The sequence below is a fragment of the Papilio xuthus genome, unplaced genomic scaffold (genome assembly GCF_000836235.2).
Source record: "Papilio xuthus unplaced genomic scaffold, Pxut_1.1 DF827679.1, whole genome shotgun sequence".
NCBI classification, from domain to species: domain Eukaryota; kingdom Metazoa; phylum Arthropoda; class Insecta; order Lepidoptera; family Papilionidae; genus Papilio; species Papilio xuthus.
Genome location: NW_013530970.1, coordinates 5842344 through 5859692, shown reverse-complemented (window position 1 = coordinate 5859692; position 17349 = coordinate 5842344). Strand labels below are relative to the sequence as shown.

Genomic DNA, 17349 nt, shown 5'->3' with positions numbered 1-17349 from the left:
TGCAAACATATGAAAAAAAAAACTTTTCTCTTTCTAATATTCGTAGATATCCAATTAAAAACACTGGTGAAACTTACATATATTGCAATAAAACTGACTAATAAAGTAATAAATTAAGCCATGAACACATTTCAATTAAATTTGGATTTTTTACAAATTCTTACAAGAACATTTCAAATACTTAACTATAATTGGTACAAATAATCTTTACAAAAGTCGTTTACAAAATTCAACACTCTATAAACCTATGGTGGTTACTTTAAAATGTACTCAGTGGGATTACTGTCTTTTGTTGGATATATATATTGGGTTTGAGCGATTTAAAAAAATCTGTATTTACAAAATACAGCTAGACTATTTGGTGGAAAGGGAAATTCCATTGATTCCAGATAAGAAAAAAAATGGCGAAAATTTTGGATTGATTAATTTATAAAAGAATTATACTTTGTCAAAATAAATTGTTGTGCGTTGGTAAAATCAATTCTATCGGAACAAATACTTAATAGAAATACTGATTATCTTAAAGCACAAATAAACAACAGAATTAAAAGCTTTATATCACAGAAATACTATTATAACAATTATTTATGTGATGTCATATAAAAATTATTTACTTTGCATTGTATGGAATTTAAGACTTGCTGATATTTAAATATAATTTTCAAATAAAAAGAAAACTAAATTATTGTTAGAAATTAATGTCATTGAACGATAACCTTTTGAAATTCGCGCCAATAAGAAATCAAATATCACAGATAACCTATAGATGTGTTTCAGACATATTTGACGTCTAACCGAGAGTCGATTTTCAAAATGTCATTTTGTATTGTATAATACCAACCCAGAGGAAATTTACTCATACAAAAAGCTGCTCAGGCCATTTTTTTGTGTTCCAGATTAGGTATCTATAGGTTATTTATGGTTATTATGAATTTATTATTAACTATTGGTTTCTGAGCCCAAAATCTTTGTATAAGATATCGGCAACACTGACATTATCTTTAACAAACCAGAGATAACCACATGTTTTAGGGGATTCCAGTCTCAGAAACACACGGTTTGACGTTTAATACTTACAAAATTAAAATAAAAAAATAGCATACGATGTCTAAAAATAGCTACCTATTAAAGGACGGTATGTCTAATACAAAAAATTGTGCTAACAGTTATGATACATATATGAAATTTTTATCAAAAAAAAACTAAAAACAAAATTGTCTCGGAGCTAACTTATGTACTGAAAATGTCTGGCGTTTTCTTTATATCATAGACATAGTAGCGGGAGATGTTTGTGTTTTATTTTTATGTTTTTGTGCGTTTTATAGTAGAAACATTTAGTAAAGATATAAACTAATATTTCTTTAACATATATGACAATTAACTTTTACGAATCGATCATATGAAATTGTAAATTTTATTACATTTATATACTTTTTAAATATTACAAATATTATCTTAAAATAATACTAATTGTTCATTACACTACGTAATAAAACTTCCAAACACACACACACACACACACACATCTTAAAACAAACATACACACATAAATACATAAAATACAAAAAGGCACTTCGATTACAAATGTCAAGGCATAGACTTCTAAATATTTTGAACACAATTTTACTTTGTATGTTATTTTTTATTACAATTGTTCTTTCATATAACATTAATAAATGTTTAGCTGCTTATATCAAAGGCAACAAGGAATATTTTATGATTCCCGCCAAAAATTTTGAGGTTAATTTTAAAATGTTGCCATATGAAAATAATTTTAGTTACATTGTAATATATTTGTAAAAAAAAGCTGCTTATTTCAAAGGCAAATAGGAATGTTTTGATTCCCGCTAAAAGTTTTGAGGTTAATTTTAAAATGTTGCCACAAGAAAATAATTTCAGTTACATAATAATAAAAAAAGCATTTTAAACGTATTAAGATAAAAAAAATCAGTATTTTTGGTCTATTGACACTTTTTGGTTCAGTAATTGTACAAAGTTGACAGTTTTTCAAAGAGCATACTTAAAATACTTTGGTTTTAATTATTTACTGTTTCGGCTGGAAATGCGAAACCCAAAAAATATTGGCTAAAACTCCTGCTATCATAAGTGAGAAGTAGAGAACGACCGCCGCCCACCATAGTCTCTTCTCCCATTTCCTCTTTTCTAGATTACGTAAAACTCCTATACCTACAAGTAAACCTGAAAAGTAATAATTATAATATTAAATAATTTAGACGAAAAAAACTGCTTCTGAGTACTGAAATATTAAAAAACAGTTAACAAGCATTTAAATTGAAAATTGTTTTGTCTGATGTCTGAGATTTTGAAATATTTTACGGCCCTTTTCCACTAATGGCAGAAAACCAGGGTTATTTAAATTCCTACTCACTAAAACCTCTTCGGTAGCCAATCTCAAGTGCGACTGCAAGGGCTCTAATAATGCAAAGCATCGGAATACCCTGCACTGAGCTTCAGCACGACTCCAAGACAATACAGGAAGTATTTGCTTATACAAAGATTCAACAAAATGGGACTTTGCGGACACTTTTTTACCCTTTATTAGGTCTTATAATCTTTTCCTAATACTTTTTTGGGTCCCATAATTTGGCACGACTTACCGGCGACTGCGCCCGCGAGATGTGCGACATAGCCGATGTTCTGCTGCAGATGTCGCCAGTAGCGGTCGTACACCGCAGTGCCCACATCCACACTGGCCAGCAAAAGGAACACCAGCAGTTGTACTATCGCAAACTCCATCTCTGACCAGTTCTGGAACAATGGAATTGTAGGTACAGCTACATAGCTTGTAGATTCAAGGCCGTTAATTGATCACTAAGAGAAGGAAGTGAAAAGATCTTTCTGGACTTTTCAAGTTGAATCTACATTAAGGGATTACAGTTAAAGACTCTGAGTGCGGGATTTAGATGAAACGTAGTATACATAATATTTATGAAATTAAACCTAACCAATGTAACCTATAGGTAATTACTCACCATAATAATAGTAGCGACATGTGCCGCGATCAACGCATAGACGCCACCCGAGGCACCCGCCAAGTACACCTTGGGGTCAGTGAGGCTGGTGGCGAGACTGCCGGCTGCTACCCCCGCCAGGTAGACCAGCACCACTCGCCACCACCGGTGCACCATCTCCAAAGGCACGCCCAGAAACAGTTGTACCAGCAGATTGACTAGCAAATGCACCACGCTGAAAAACATAGGGTGATTTAGACAGTTGTAGACGTGCAAACGAACCTCATACTTTCACACAACATTTCTATTCGATTCAATTTCGATCATATAATGCAGGACGCAGAAGAGTCACCTACTTGTATTATTTAAGTTAATTAAACCTATTTGATTCTCACGGCACAGAAATAACACTGTTAATTAAAAAATGTCGTCATATAAAATTATACAGCCAAAGTGTTCAATTATAGTGCGTTAAGTACGTTAACCATTAAGTTTAATCTTAATCGTTATAGCCTCTTGTGAGCAGGAACACGTTCCTTAAACAGCTTGTCATAATTTTCTTACTTACTGGCGACTTTGTAACAAAACTGAGGACTAGCCAGGATATTGTGTTGCAAGGCGTAACAACAAATAATTTTAAGTACAACCAACGCTGTATTTAGGTTAATTAAAATAAAACCGTAAAAGCTGTTAAAATTAAACCTAATATTGCTTCACTCAAGAACATGACAATTAGATCGAAAGAAAATATGACTTAATTCTATGATTTAAACAAAACAATCTTTACACCACAGATCAGACCTTATTCAAAAGTAAAATAAACTCACCCGACATGCACCAACATGTACGTCAAGAACCGCCAAGCCTCTTGTCTTTTATGTGGATTGTAGATGAAGATCTGCGCGATAGGTCCTGTAGCATCAGTCTTGCCTTGCGCGGCGTCATAGCAGAACAGCACTATCTCCACTAGGGAGATGATGATCATGCAGACGGCGGGCGGCCAGCAACTGTACTCCTCCTCGTATGTGCCGTCTGTGTACGTGAAGTATGCTTTGCTACGGGTCGGGACTGCACGCAACACAAGGTAAACAACAAGGGAAGGGACATAAAGAGGGAGAGGAAACAACGATAAAGGGAGAAAAGAACAAAGTTAAAATGTAAGAAAGAGTAAATGAAGAACAGAAGGGAACAGCGATTGTAGTACAAAAAACAGAAACAAAGGAGAATATTCGAAAGTAAACAGGATAAGATTTGGCAAAGATTCGTCCGTATTGGACGTTGGTGGTTATTTTCCGTTATAAATAGCGCGCAACAATAGCGCAGAAATAGTCCACGCGAGACCCGCATGGCATGCACAGGACGCGTTAAGTCGATTAAGTGGATAAAAAGGAAGATATGTCGTCACATGTTTAAATTTTAAATAAATTAAAAGTAATAGGATCACATGCGGTTAAAATGGAATTAAAAAAGAAAGGATAACAAACAGCGGGGTAAACAAAAGCAACATTGGGATTGGAGAGAAAAGAAAGTTTTTGATTAGTAATTTTCATGCGGTTTTAGTCATTAGTTAATTCGTTAGTATGAGATGATATCTACATAATAAATTGAGCAGATGCAATATAAAACTATCACATGCATATAAATTACATAAAAATATATTACATTAGAGTACTATCATTTGATTAGTTGAACAAATTACGAAATTATCAATAGGTAAGATATAAAAATGTAAACAAACGTACAACAGTGTGTTTACATATCTAGTCATATCTATATAAACTAATCTGTTGTACACATCTGTTACGTTTTTATGACTAATAGCTATTGTCTGTGTTATCGCATTACAAGGTTAAAATTGGCCTAAATCTACCTATATCTTATTAGCACAATTATCACTATTACTGAAATACATAACTAGTACTTACTCCGATCTTCAATTTTAAAACAAAGTAATCTCCATAACAACCGAGTAATATAAAATATATGCTAAATATGAAACGGTTACACTCACGTCCAACCCCTTCTTCGGGGTGAGTGGGACTTAAGTTAATAATGTCTCACAGAAGTTAAAATAATTTAAAATGTAACGTATTATGAAAAGTAGCAGCTGATCCATTTTAGTCCATGTTAATTTGATTCCAACATATATAACTATTCCCTCCACAACATAATTTTGGAATTGTTTTTTATTTATAAAAAATAATATTTGAACATACTCTATGGGTCTTTAAGCATGGTCTAATCGAGGTTTCTGTTTGCCATATCATTTTATATCTGTTAAATACCAGATCGATCCAAGAGACATCCTTATATCGACTATTTACCATCGTATGCAAGTTCTAACCGCTTTATCTCGCATCTATGATTGTTATATTTTCCTCGTAAGATGACAAGGACAACCGCATAATCCGATATTATTGAATACGTTCATAAGACAATACATGGCGCGTTTACCCTAAATAACTTCGTGATGCATAAAATGTACAAAAATTTAATGTGCGTTAAACTTTACTCATATCATTAAATACTTTAATTGTTTAAAATATTTATACGTAAAATAAAATAAAAATATGTTTGTATTATACGTTTTGATTTAGGCATGCGATTAGTAAGATCTTATAAAAAAAACATTTACTTTTTTCAATATAAACTATTGTAAAATTACAAAGAGGCGTACCAAAATAATTTATAATACTGCGTACATATCCAAGTATTTTATTAAGACTGTTTACATAAAAATTACTTGTCCGTGTATCAGTTTGCTTGTAAGATATTTTCTCAGTCTTACACGCCTTAAACCACATATTAACAACACTCACTCTAAACCTTAACTGCATTGTTCGAAACAGTCAATTAAAAAACAATTAAAGAAAAGAACAAGACACATTTTTTCGGCTACATTACCTACTAAACAAATAATAATATCTGTCACATTAGCATTTGACAGCTACGTTTTCGCGCGCTTTTTGTTTTTTTTTTTGTGCAAAAGGGATTAGACGCGATGCAGTGGCGTCCGTTTTGCCGCGCTTATTGCAAAATACTACCGCAAAGGTTGCAAAGTAACAGACTGCAGCCAGTCTGGCTTAATTGGTGTTCCTAACCACGATGTCAATGTGTTATAAAATGTTATAGAATAGTATAGTTTGCAAAACATAAGGTCGTAGGTTCGAATCTATATAATTTGACAAATGTCAAATAAAAAAAAGTTACTTGGAATGGTATTAAATATAAGGTAAAGGTTAAACAAAAATGCAAACTTACAAAAAAAATATTATTATACATATTTCTATCTTACTATTCGTACTAATATTATAAATGCGAATGTTTAGATGGATGGATGTTTGTTATACGGCTGCATGAATTTCGCTGATATTTGGCATAGACCTAGAACATAGAGTAGAATATCACATAGGCTACTTATTATTTTTTTAATTTCGCACGGATCGTGTCTGGTCGATAGCTAATGTCGTATAAATTTAGGTAAATAGCAACACTGAGCGTCAAGCGGGTCGTCCGGTCAACGTTTTAATGGAGGTCAAATTGACCTCTGACATCGCTTAGCTTTATACATGTAATTGAATAACTGTGTTACAGACCTTTGTTGCTTAATGCCTATAAATAGATTTCGATAGAAAGCAGGAGAAAGTTAAAGTAAATATCATTAATATGTAATGTTTTACAGCATTCATTATTTTGTGATCCGCTGTTTTTAAATATTTTTATACATTACTAGCTGTCGCCCGCGACTCCGTCCGCGCGGGATTAAAAATAGATGTTGACCGATTCACAGACATACTCAATATGCTCACATAATTTAATTAGAATCGGTCATGCCGTTTCGGAGGAATATGGGAACGAAAATTGTGACACGAGAATTTAATATATAAGATTAGTTAGAACACTTTGCCGCGAATGACGTGCTTTAGTTACAAAGTCAAGTGTCAGAATGATTAGTGAGGGGACATAAACGTCGACATTTTAGTAAGGCTAGTGTTGCGCCAGTACACCGGTACAGTGTCGGATTTTCTTCCTAACAATACCAACAAGATAAATACATAAGTGAAGAAAAATATAGTGATAACTGGAAGGAGAACAGGGCTCCGGTTACTTCGACTAATTATTAACCTAATTCAACTTTTTATACATGGAAAATGTTCTATATGAAAATTCTACGACTATGTTTCTACGTTATCTTAGTTCATGTACGCACATGGTTCATCATCTGTCCGTGCCGCGCGTGAGATGGAGGTAGAAACGTCATTCATCCTCAGTATGCCAGATTTGGCACACCTAGATGTGGCAGACACTTGACATGCCACATCCACTGGGAACGCAACGTAATTCCGTGTCACGAATCTTGTTTTACGTCCTGCAGGAATAACCTTTATTAAACTTGAGAATATTCATAAAACGGTAAGTTTTTATTACAGCGCCATCTAGCGATTCTGTGGTAACAAGTTTATAAAGCATACTGCGTAAGTGCTTGTCTTTTCTTCGCTGTATTGTTAATTTATTCGCTATGCGAAGTTTACTGGCAGCAATAATTCACATAACATCCTGAAAATCGTTCTAAAAAGTAGAATTTACGTTTAATGAGAATTGTGAAAAAAAAACTGACATTGATTCGTGTCTATGATCACCTTGATAACATCAAAAAGGTCATTTTAATTTAATACTTTCATTAAAATATATTTTATTATTTATTATATTTTTTGTTACATCGTATCATGGTCACTGACATAATGGTAGTGACATAAATAAAAATTTTTCAACATATCTTTGTCTCTTATCAAACAAAGAAAATAAATAAATTCGATATTCGTATAATAAGAGATTTATCAAAGTTAAGTAAACAAAGTGAGTCACGTATACGTTTACTTAACCTTGACTTTAATAAAAATTATAAATTATAAAACTGTTACGTTTGTATTCGTAATTATTTTTAATAAACTAACTTTAATTCGGGTACTAGTATGTAATTAAAATTAAATATTTTTTAGACATTATTAATAATAATCCTCTGGCGCGAATAACATGCTTTCGTTACAAAGTCCAGTGTCAGAATGAATAGTGAGGGGACGCAAACGTCAGCCAGTACACCGGCACATTTTCGAATTTTCTTCCTAACAATATTTTAGGACATAAAACAGTAGAAATTTACAAAATTTTAAATGTTGGCAACCATGGGTTCGCCAGTAAGAGCTAGAGGGAGAGGTTGGTTATTGTAAATTGTGCCTAAAAAAGATTTCGTGCGTCGATAGAGAATGAATCTCATTACATTAAATGTCATAGGTTTTTATGTTAAGGTAACTCTGGTACGTGATTTAATTTAAAAAAAAACATGGTAATTTTATTACTTAAATGTTTAAGGAAATATCAGTAAATAATGATAAAGTTATTATATTTTAATGATAAATATGAAAATATTTCTTTTTGGTACGTAAAAACAACATAATATACAAAAATATTAATAATTTTGAATATAATAACATTCCAATTAAGTTTTGCGATTTACGTAATATTTCAGATTCGAACTTACGACCTTGAAAGTGACATTAAAAAATCGAATTATGTTTTTACCACGTTGCTATTACTAATAAGACCGCCTCATGTTTAAAAAATTAAACCTAAATGTATAATAAAAAAAAACCCACAACCTTCCTATTTTAAAAGACATGACGTAAAAACAACTGGCCACACATAATAAGCGACATCAGTGATGACAAATGGGAAAAAAACAAAATCATAGACAATTAAATGAAGAAAAAAACAACAAAAACAAATGATTGTCAAAGCGAATAACATATCCGTATCTTGGGATACTTTGGATAAAAAGAAACAAATGAAAAGAAAGCAAAAATTTCGCTCTCTATGGAAACATGGTCATTGATAGAGAAAGCCTGCGTGTACTGGAGGAATAAAATTTATTTTTATAAATTGCTACATACATCTATAATTCATTAATAACTTAAGCAATCCTGTAGTATAGATTTCTGATACATAATCTATTCTGAAAAATATAGGTGGTTAGTGGCCATTAGAAGGTCCATTGGGACAATTCCGACCAAATGTATTACTTTTAACAGCAGCAATTGACTTTGATTGTTATAGTCTTTGGAATGACACACTTCTATTTTAAACATGGTCTGATGTCAAAAGATATAAAATTCAGACAAAGTTCTGTTCTATATGTTTATACAACACTCGTTCAGTTTTCAAACGACAAACTAGTTTCCATGTAAACTATTAAAAAATATCGTAAGATGATTTAAAACCAGTACACGCGAAAAGACATTAATTTATGAAAAATGAATAAAAAAAACAATGGCTGAAAAGTAACGATGACAACATTAAAACCCAAGAAGAAAAAAAATTAAAAATACCGCCATCCGACGTCGACACCGCTCTGAATCCTGGCCACGTTCCTATCAAACAAATTTAGACTTTATACAAATAACATAAGCGATAAATTAAAATGTTAATTGCATTCGCATAAATATTAAAAAGTTAAAATAACAGATAATATAATAAAGTTGCGTAATCACAGATAAATTACATTACGTGCATTGTGTTAGGTACATAAACAATATTGTACATTGCTCACATCAAGTCTAATATAAAGTTTTTTGTACAATTTCTAATATAATACTTATTTACTTATTATTTAACAAGAAAATATACAACACAGATTTTGTGATACCTTCATACATTTGACTGGACATAATTTAAATTATATAGTCATCCCTGTCTTCCATATATGACAAAACAGAGAAAACAGTATATTTTAAACGCAGATTTCGGACTTAGAAACCCACGGTAAATCAAACCGACTGAACGGATTTTGGCATACGTAGTTTCGTTTCGTATTTTAAAACTCACCAGTAGTATCAACAGGATCTCTGTGAGGTATTATTGAATGAACGTATCTGGCGACGAAGTGTCCAAACACCGCTTTGAGGTCTGGATTATGCATCATTGCGACAAATTCATCAAAGTTCAGATATCCAGACATATCTCGGTCCGCCAGCGCCATTATTTTCTCCACTACATTATCTGGTAGATCATGATCGTATTCTCTTGATTCAATTATATTTTTTAATTCCTCGTATGATATCTTCCCATCGTTGTCTCTGTCGTACTGGAAATAAACAATTTCATATTTAAAAAGAAATCTTACTAATGTTATAAATGCGAAAGTTTAGATAAATGGATGTTTGTTTGGAGGTATCTCCTGAACGGCTACATGGATTTCGCTGAAATTTGGCATAAATGTAGGACATAGTCTGGAGGAATACATAGGCTCTAATTAAGTTATTTTCAGATAGCTAGTATATAATATCTGTAGAGCTCCATTCCTGTGACCCTTAAATTAATACGTATTGTCATCACTTTTCATTCTCATAGAAAAAATAGAGACAACATTTGTTGTTTCGGCTGTAATAACTTTAATATTCTAGCAATAATCAAGGTTTCCTCATGGTCGCGTAAAGGCATTTTTCTTTGTTTTCATATCTTAATATACAATATCTATTGAACAATAGAGTTACGCACGTAACAATCTTATATCCTTTAACCGCGTAAAACAATATAAAAATGTAATTTTATCTCTACTCATATTGTCTATTTCAAACATTAGGTCACGTACAAACACAGCCGGTTAGTGTGTTATAAACAAATATTTAAGTGATCCATTTCTGTTTAGTTTTTCGTTGATATAATTATTATAGTTCTTTTCAAATGTCTTTGCTGTCCAAGGTCATTGACTACGCAGTGCCCTCCCCCGCGTCCCGCTACACCCAGCTATAACTAAAATTGTGTTCTACGCAGCGAATCGCTCGAACTTAAGAGCCGGCGAGATATGTGAAAACTGATATATAAGATTTAAACTTAATAACGGATTGCGAATAAAATTGTATTGCTCACAGCGGAAAACAAATATCAGTTTGTAATGATATTTGATACTATATCGATCAGTTTTTCGCAAAAGCCTGGGTGTTGCTAGCTAATCTAATCACAGAGCAAACAACCTGTTATCAAGCGAATTGCCAACACCTATACGCCATCCATTCAATACAAAGGCACGTAAGCAAGAAAAAATTTAAGGCTGGGTTTGCACTAGCGTTATCGAACTTGTTATACTTTCGTAGCAAAACTCTACAATAAATTACAGATAAATCGGTTTAAAATTCCTAGTTTATAAATAACTAATATATTACGCTGTCACTGAATATTGAATGAACATAAGATAGCAGATGTGTTCAAAAGTTACGATAACTAACATATTTTGTAAGGTTTAAAAATAAACTTTTAAAATATACACTCACTGAAGTGTATACATTAAATAGTTTCGAATGTTTATCGATGATTCACGAGATATATTTATTTAAAAAGCTATTGCCCTAGTGTATACGAGGTCTTATGTTTTATACAGTTCGCCAGTATGATAAAGCCACGGACAAACCCTTATATCAGTTATATTGCCGTTAACTGATTGTGAAAAATTACTATCAATAAACTAAAAAACTCATAATATAGGTGTTAACAAAAAAGGAGGTTTTAGCAATGCTAGTAATTTTATTTTTTACATGGTCCTTCAAGCCGGACAGCAATTTAACTTGGTCCTTCAAGCCGGACAGCAATTGTCGTCTTTATTAGTTAAAATAAGTAGCACAAATGGGAATTGTGTAAGGGTTGTAGATAATTAAAGAATCAATCTCCGAATAGTAAACAATATATAACGTAATTATAATTTTCTGTGTTGTATTAACTCCAACTAGAGAAATTAATTTAAGAACGAACTCAACCACAAACCGAGTTGTGGATATGAGGTTAGAAAATCAGTCTTAAAGTAGGCTATCCAACCACAAACATGTAACATTGCAAAAAATGCATATTAAATTAAAATACAACTATAGACGTTCTACAATTTTAACAAATGCATGACAACATATCGTTATCCTTCTTTTTACAAAGAAAATGAGTGAGACGACAATATGTTTCATAGGGTTCATAGTCGTTTTATACATTTCGCCAAACATTAACGGCTGACGCATCACTTAATTGGTGACATCCAGTTAGCAATTCACTATTTCCTAATAATTCCAATGAGTCATACAACAACTACTGCATTGTAAATCTTATAATATAAATAACAATTTTAATCAAACGCGCCCAATAACATAAAGGCTTAGGATTCGAACTCCACAATAATGATCATGGGTTCAAATTCAAAACTAATGTTAGTACTAAACTATCTAATTCAATGGAAAAACCGCAAAATTAAACTGCAAAACAGACATTAAGGCATCAAAGTCTCTGAACAACAATATGTCAGGAGATTATTCGGAATAAAAAAAAATCAATGGCTTAGGATTCGATCTGCACAACACCGGATGATGGGTTCGAATTCAAACTTAATGTTAGTACTAACCTATTTACAATTTGAGGTATGTTTGAATAAAATATAGTTAAATATACATAAATAGTAAATAAAATCTGCCAAACATGGTATATAAGAGATATCTGAATATAACAGTTTTTTTTTCAACCATGTAAACATAACGGTGTGCTTTATTAGCAGCATAATGCAGGTCACACACGTTAGGTTTTCTGTCATGCTTTTACGCATATTTTACAGATAAAACCTAACATGTGTGTTGTGATGAAAATGTAAAGTTATGTCCAGTTCCTTCGTACTGTGTTATGCATATTGCTTATGCCTTCAAAGTTGAAATATTTCGCAAAACCTAACGTGTACTGCTAGCATAGTTTCACGAGAAGAAAATCGATGTAGAAGTTCAATACACGACTTTCTATTTAGTGACGTACTAATATGTTGGCATATAACAAAAAATCTTACTTCTTACTTATATTATAATTGCGAATTTTTGGCTAAATAGATGGATGCTTGGAAGAAAGTATCTCCAGAACGGCTGCATGAATATCGCTAAAATTTGGAATAGATGTAGAACATACTCTAGAACAACACATATGTTACTAATTAGGTTTCTTGGTAAATTCGCTCGGACGGAGTCACGGGCGACAGCTAGTATGGTAAATATGTTTTGGTGACAAATTACCGTCTCGTGAGTGTTTCTTTTCTTATCATTATGAGTCAACGGCTATCGTAATGTCCTTGTCTATCAATTAAAAACTAACATGTAGTCATTCCTAAAACCATTTCGATTAGCTTCACTTATTAACCATATGCAAACAGTGCACTTTTTTCACGTTCCAGTGTAGAGGGCTTGCGTATCACATTAGCTGTCGCCCGCGACTCTGTCCTCGCCGAATTAAAAAACTTTATTAGTTGCCTATGAGTTCTTTCTAGCTATGTTTTACGTCTATGACAAATTTCAGCGACATCCATACAGCTATTTTGAAGAAACTTTCTAAAAAACATCCATCCATCAACACATACAAATATTTGCATTTATAAAATTTGTCAGAAGTAAAATAACGTTTTTGCTTTTTTTCTTTAAACAATTACACGAGATATTTAATTATTATATAAAAGTAGGAGTTATTGATTTTTTTTATACTTATCACATAACTGGTTTAAATTGTAGATGTAATGTAACATCAATAATTGCTTGATTAAGTAGAATTTTGATACCAAATTTCATCTAACTAATATTATAAATTCAAATGTTTATATGGATGAATGTTTGTGAGAAGGTATCTCCAGAACGACTGCATGGATCACGCTGAAAAGCATAGATGTAGAGCATAGCTTGAATGAAAACATAGACCAGTAATTATTTTTTTTTAATTCCGCAAATACGGAGTCGTCGGCGACAGTTAGTGGGACATAAAATCAATTAACAACGATGTTACTGCCAACATTGCGGTAATTTATGTGCGGATTTTTTGCGTTTTTAGGGTTCCGTACCTCATAGGAAAAAACGGAATATATATTATATATTTAGAGATCATAGTGTTGTCCGTCCGTCTGACAAGACACTTTTTCAAATACTTGATTCATACGATGATAGATTTACGATATTCCATGATTTGATAAATAAATGGTAGTAAGTAGAGTAAAATCCAGATGAAATAAATAATCTATTTTGAAGTATTGTTAATAATTGTTTTGTGAATTTCGACAGACGGAACACTTGTATGAAAACATGTTGTATTTGTTTTTACACATGTTTTTATACAAATGCTTCGGCGATGGAAATGCACAATAAGTTTGCGATAGTTGCATTCAATGTTTTAATACGAGTTTAACAAACTATACGTGCTCTGGATCAACGCCAGATGGATTGAATACGAAAATAGATACAAGTAAACTATATAACAAACAATTTATTCTTATGTATATTCAAATCGTTTCTCTATTAATGGATAGGCGATTGCTTGGAAATTACAGCTTTTACTTCGTTCCGAATTAAACCCGTCTGTTGGTGTTACGAGATCATTAATTCTATCTATATTATTAGTTCGATTCTACACCAATACTACAAAACGCTACCATTAGCGCCAAAATGGCGAAAAGGCACAAAATATTACTTCTTATAGCCTGTCCAATTATAGAGGTTAGTGATTCAAATCTATATTTACGTCACATATGAGGACAGGCGTTTCAAGAGTTAAGGTCATTGACATGGATTACAAAGTATGAGTTTTATAAGATGACTAATTTTAAGACAATTTTTACGTCAACAATGACGTGTCAAAACTGAGTAATGATTATGAGGTATGCTTTAATTATTTATTGCTTATTAGCAATAAGATATAATAGAATTTAGTGTAGTTAGTAGTTAATCGCATTAAATATGCGTTGGTAACACTATTGTTAAATATCCAAGGTTGCACCAAAATACACGAGAAAGTTGGTGGCTCAAGGGTTAAGCATTCGACTTGCAATTTACAGAAATAGATGCGTAATGTCGAATCTTCAAAAAAATATATAGTTTAGGGTTCAATCATAACTGGGTTCCGCAAATATTATAAAAAAAACTTCATGAAGTCACAGGTGCTCTACGCGATGCTTAAATGCAGGAAGGGATCCTGTCACCAGTGACCGGAGTGGCGTTTAACGTGTTAAAGGATGGATTTTTTCATAGTGTTTTGCAAACGTGAGAAGTGTTCTCACACGAGACTGAGAAATGAGTCATCGGAAAATATTTAGCTGTAAACGAGTAAGTGTTTTCCTTACGTTATATAAAACGTAATACGTAAACTACAGATTCATAACTGGACTTATTGCTTAAATATTAATCAATAACAATTTTAAAAACTAGCTAACGCCCGCGATTCTGTTCGCGATGAATAAATTTTTTTTGCTTGTATGTTCTTCCAGACTATGTTCCACATCTATGCCAAATTTCAGTAAGATCCATGCAGGCTTTCTGGAAATACCTTGTAACAAACATCCATCCAAAAAGTTCGCATTTATGATATTAGTAAGATTTACTACGACATTTTAATAAAGTTATTAAATAATCAATGCCTTCGAATCTAGAAAATAGTTAATACATTTGTAAATCTGTAGAGATCTTTTTTAACAGTGGTAGAGCCCGCTTTAACATCTTCGCACGAATTGGCCCGGCTCGCCCGATGAAATACCACGACCTCACAGAAGACAGGCGTGAAGTGGAAGCAATTCCGCGTTTCGTCTGATGAGTGTGCGTCCTGGAGGCCTTATTTAGTCCTCTTTCCCTTCCTACCCTTTTTCTTATAAGGAAAGGATGGAAAGTGGAAGTGGACTTTCCTGTTGAGAGGATGCATGGAAAGGGAAAATATTTTTTTTCTGTGCATCCTCTCCTCTGTCGATTAAAGGTAGGCAACGCTTATGCAAATGCGTAAGTCTATGGGCAACGGTCACTTCGCTATTTCAGCGATTTCAGGTGGCTGCTCGCTCGTTTGCCACCTTATTATATAAAAAAAAAAACTACTAGTGTTAGGCCTTACACATGCCTAAAGTCTATTAAATAAGTTAAATTTGTCTTTCAAATAAACTTGGTATCTGATGAGAGCAAGGTTGAGACCTGGTCAAGGTTGCGGGAGTGCACTGGATGCGGGCGGCACAGGACCAGGCATTGTAGCTGGGGGAGGTCCAGCAGTGGACAAATTTAGGCTAATTATGATGATGATGACATGTTATTAACTAATATTACAAAATGAATAAATATTATGTGTGTTGAAAGAGTCAGCTAAATTTACTAGGATCATACAGAATAAAAATGTCTCTGATTATTTAAGATGTATTCTTACACATATGAAGTCTTACACAATTTATCTATACTTCACAGAATAAGACATAATATATAGTAAAAAAAGTTAATAAATATATTGTTAAATAATAATAAATAAACTTTGATTTGAATTGTTTGTGGAAAAATTATAAATGCAACGGAAACTATATAAAGATATGATATAAATCATATGGGAAAGTACAAATATGATTCGGCTAATCTTATCTCCTATCAGATATATTTAAAGATTAAGAAATGATCCAAAAGTCCACTAACTGACCTATTATAGTTAAAAAAATGAATATAAATTCATTGGTAATAATTAATACAACATAAACACGAATGATGAAATAATCAAATAAATCAGTACTTCACTTAGATTTAAAGTAAAAAGAAGTAAGATAAAAATACTTACAAAAATACCAATTAAAAAGAAAAAAAAATAACGACAGCAATAAAAAAGATTAAATTAACACGACACAAGTCCCTAATTTTACAAACAAACGTGAGAATACAATAAACAAGCGGAAGTATAGCGACAAACAGAGTGAAAGTTCAATATTGTGAAAAAGTAGTTTGACTTACTTTGTTAAATATTCTGCGCCAATATAAATCGGATCTGGTCGGAGTGAGGGGCACGGAAACAGTAGTTTCTCTCTGATGCGAAGTCATTTTCATTAAAAACTATATCGAACTGTTCAAATAATCAAAAATTCACAACTTTAAATGTTGACCGAATAACACATCTCACGGCTTTTGAAACAATCTTCGATTAATCACAATCGATTCATAGCAACGATAAGATAGTAAAGACCTTGTAATATTCGGATAAAATAATATTGTGTTCGTGTTTATATTGTTGATAACAACTAACAACTGTATAATAACCACCTCGCTCAAGATACCGTTATAAACTGGCTTTGGCATCTGACACACTGACATTTTTACATACTCTTTGTAAACTATCATGACGTAAATTGATACGTAATTATTTTGTTTACATAGGAAGCAATCATTCGATTTGTTAAATTCGTGGATCTTAACGTCACAATTATATTTTAAATTAAAAAAAAACAAGTTTTCTACTTGTTACGTTGGAAAAAAACAAATTGCGTTGATTGTGGATGCATAACCGGAACGTATCAATGTAAGCAAGGTTTCCATAGCAACCAACT

General features: G+C 32.4%; 1 protein-coding gene across 4 annotated transcripts; it reads right to left on the bottom strand.

Annotated features, from left to right (window-relative positions):
• Positions 1 to 1508: 1508 nt before the first annotated feature.
• rho-4 (rhomboid-4) lies at positions 1509 to 17069 on the bottom strand. 4 transcript variants are annotated; one of them, XM_013312511.1, is made up of 7 exons: positions 16760 to 17069; positions 9852 to 10110; positions 9356 to 9397; positions 3800 to 4040; positions 2994 to 3207; positions 2619 to 2769; positions 1509 to 2199 (listed from the first exon to the last, which is right to left on the bottom strand). In XM_013312511.1, exons 1-7 carry the CDS (start codon positions 16850 to 16852, stop codon positions 2045 to 2047), a joined length of 1155 nt encoding a protein of 384 aa, XP_013167965.1. In that variant the 5' UTR covers positions 16853 to 17069; the 3' UTR covers positions 1509 to 2044. The 4 variants fall into 4 exon arrangements, with proteins under 4 accessions (XP_013167965.1, XP_013167966.1, XP_013167967.1 ...); XM_013312512.1 differs by having other exon boundaries at positions 3800 to 4004; XM_013312513.1 differs by lacking the exon at positions 9356 to 9397.
• Between the last annotated feature and the right edge of the window lie 280 nt (positions 17070 to 17349).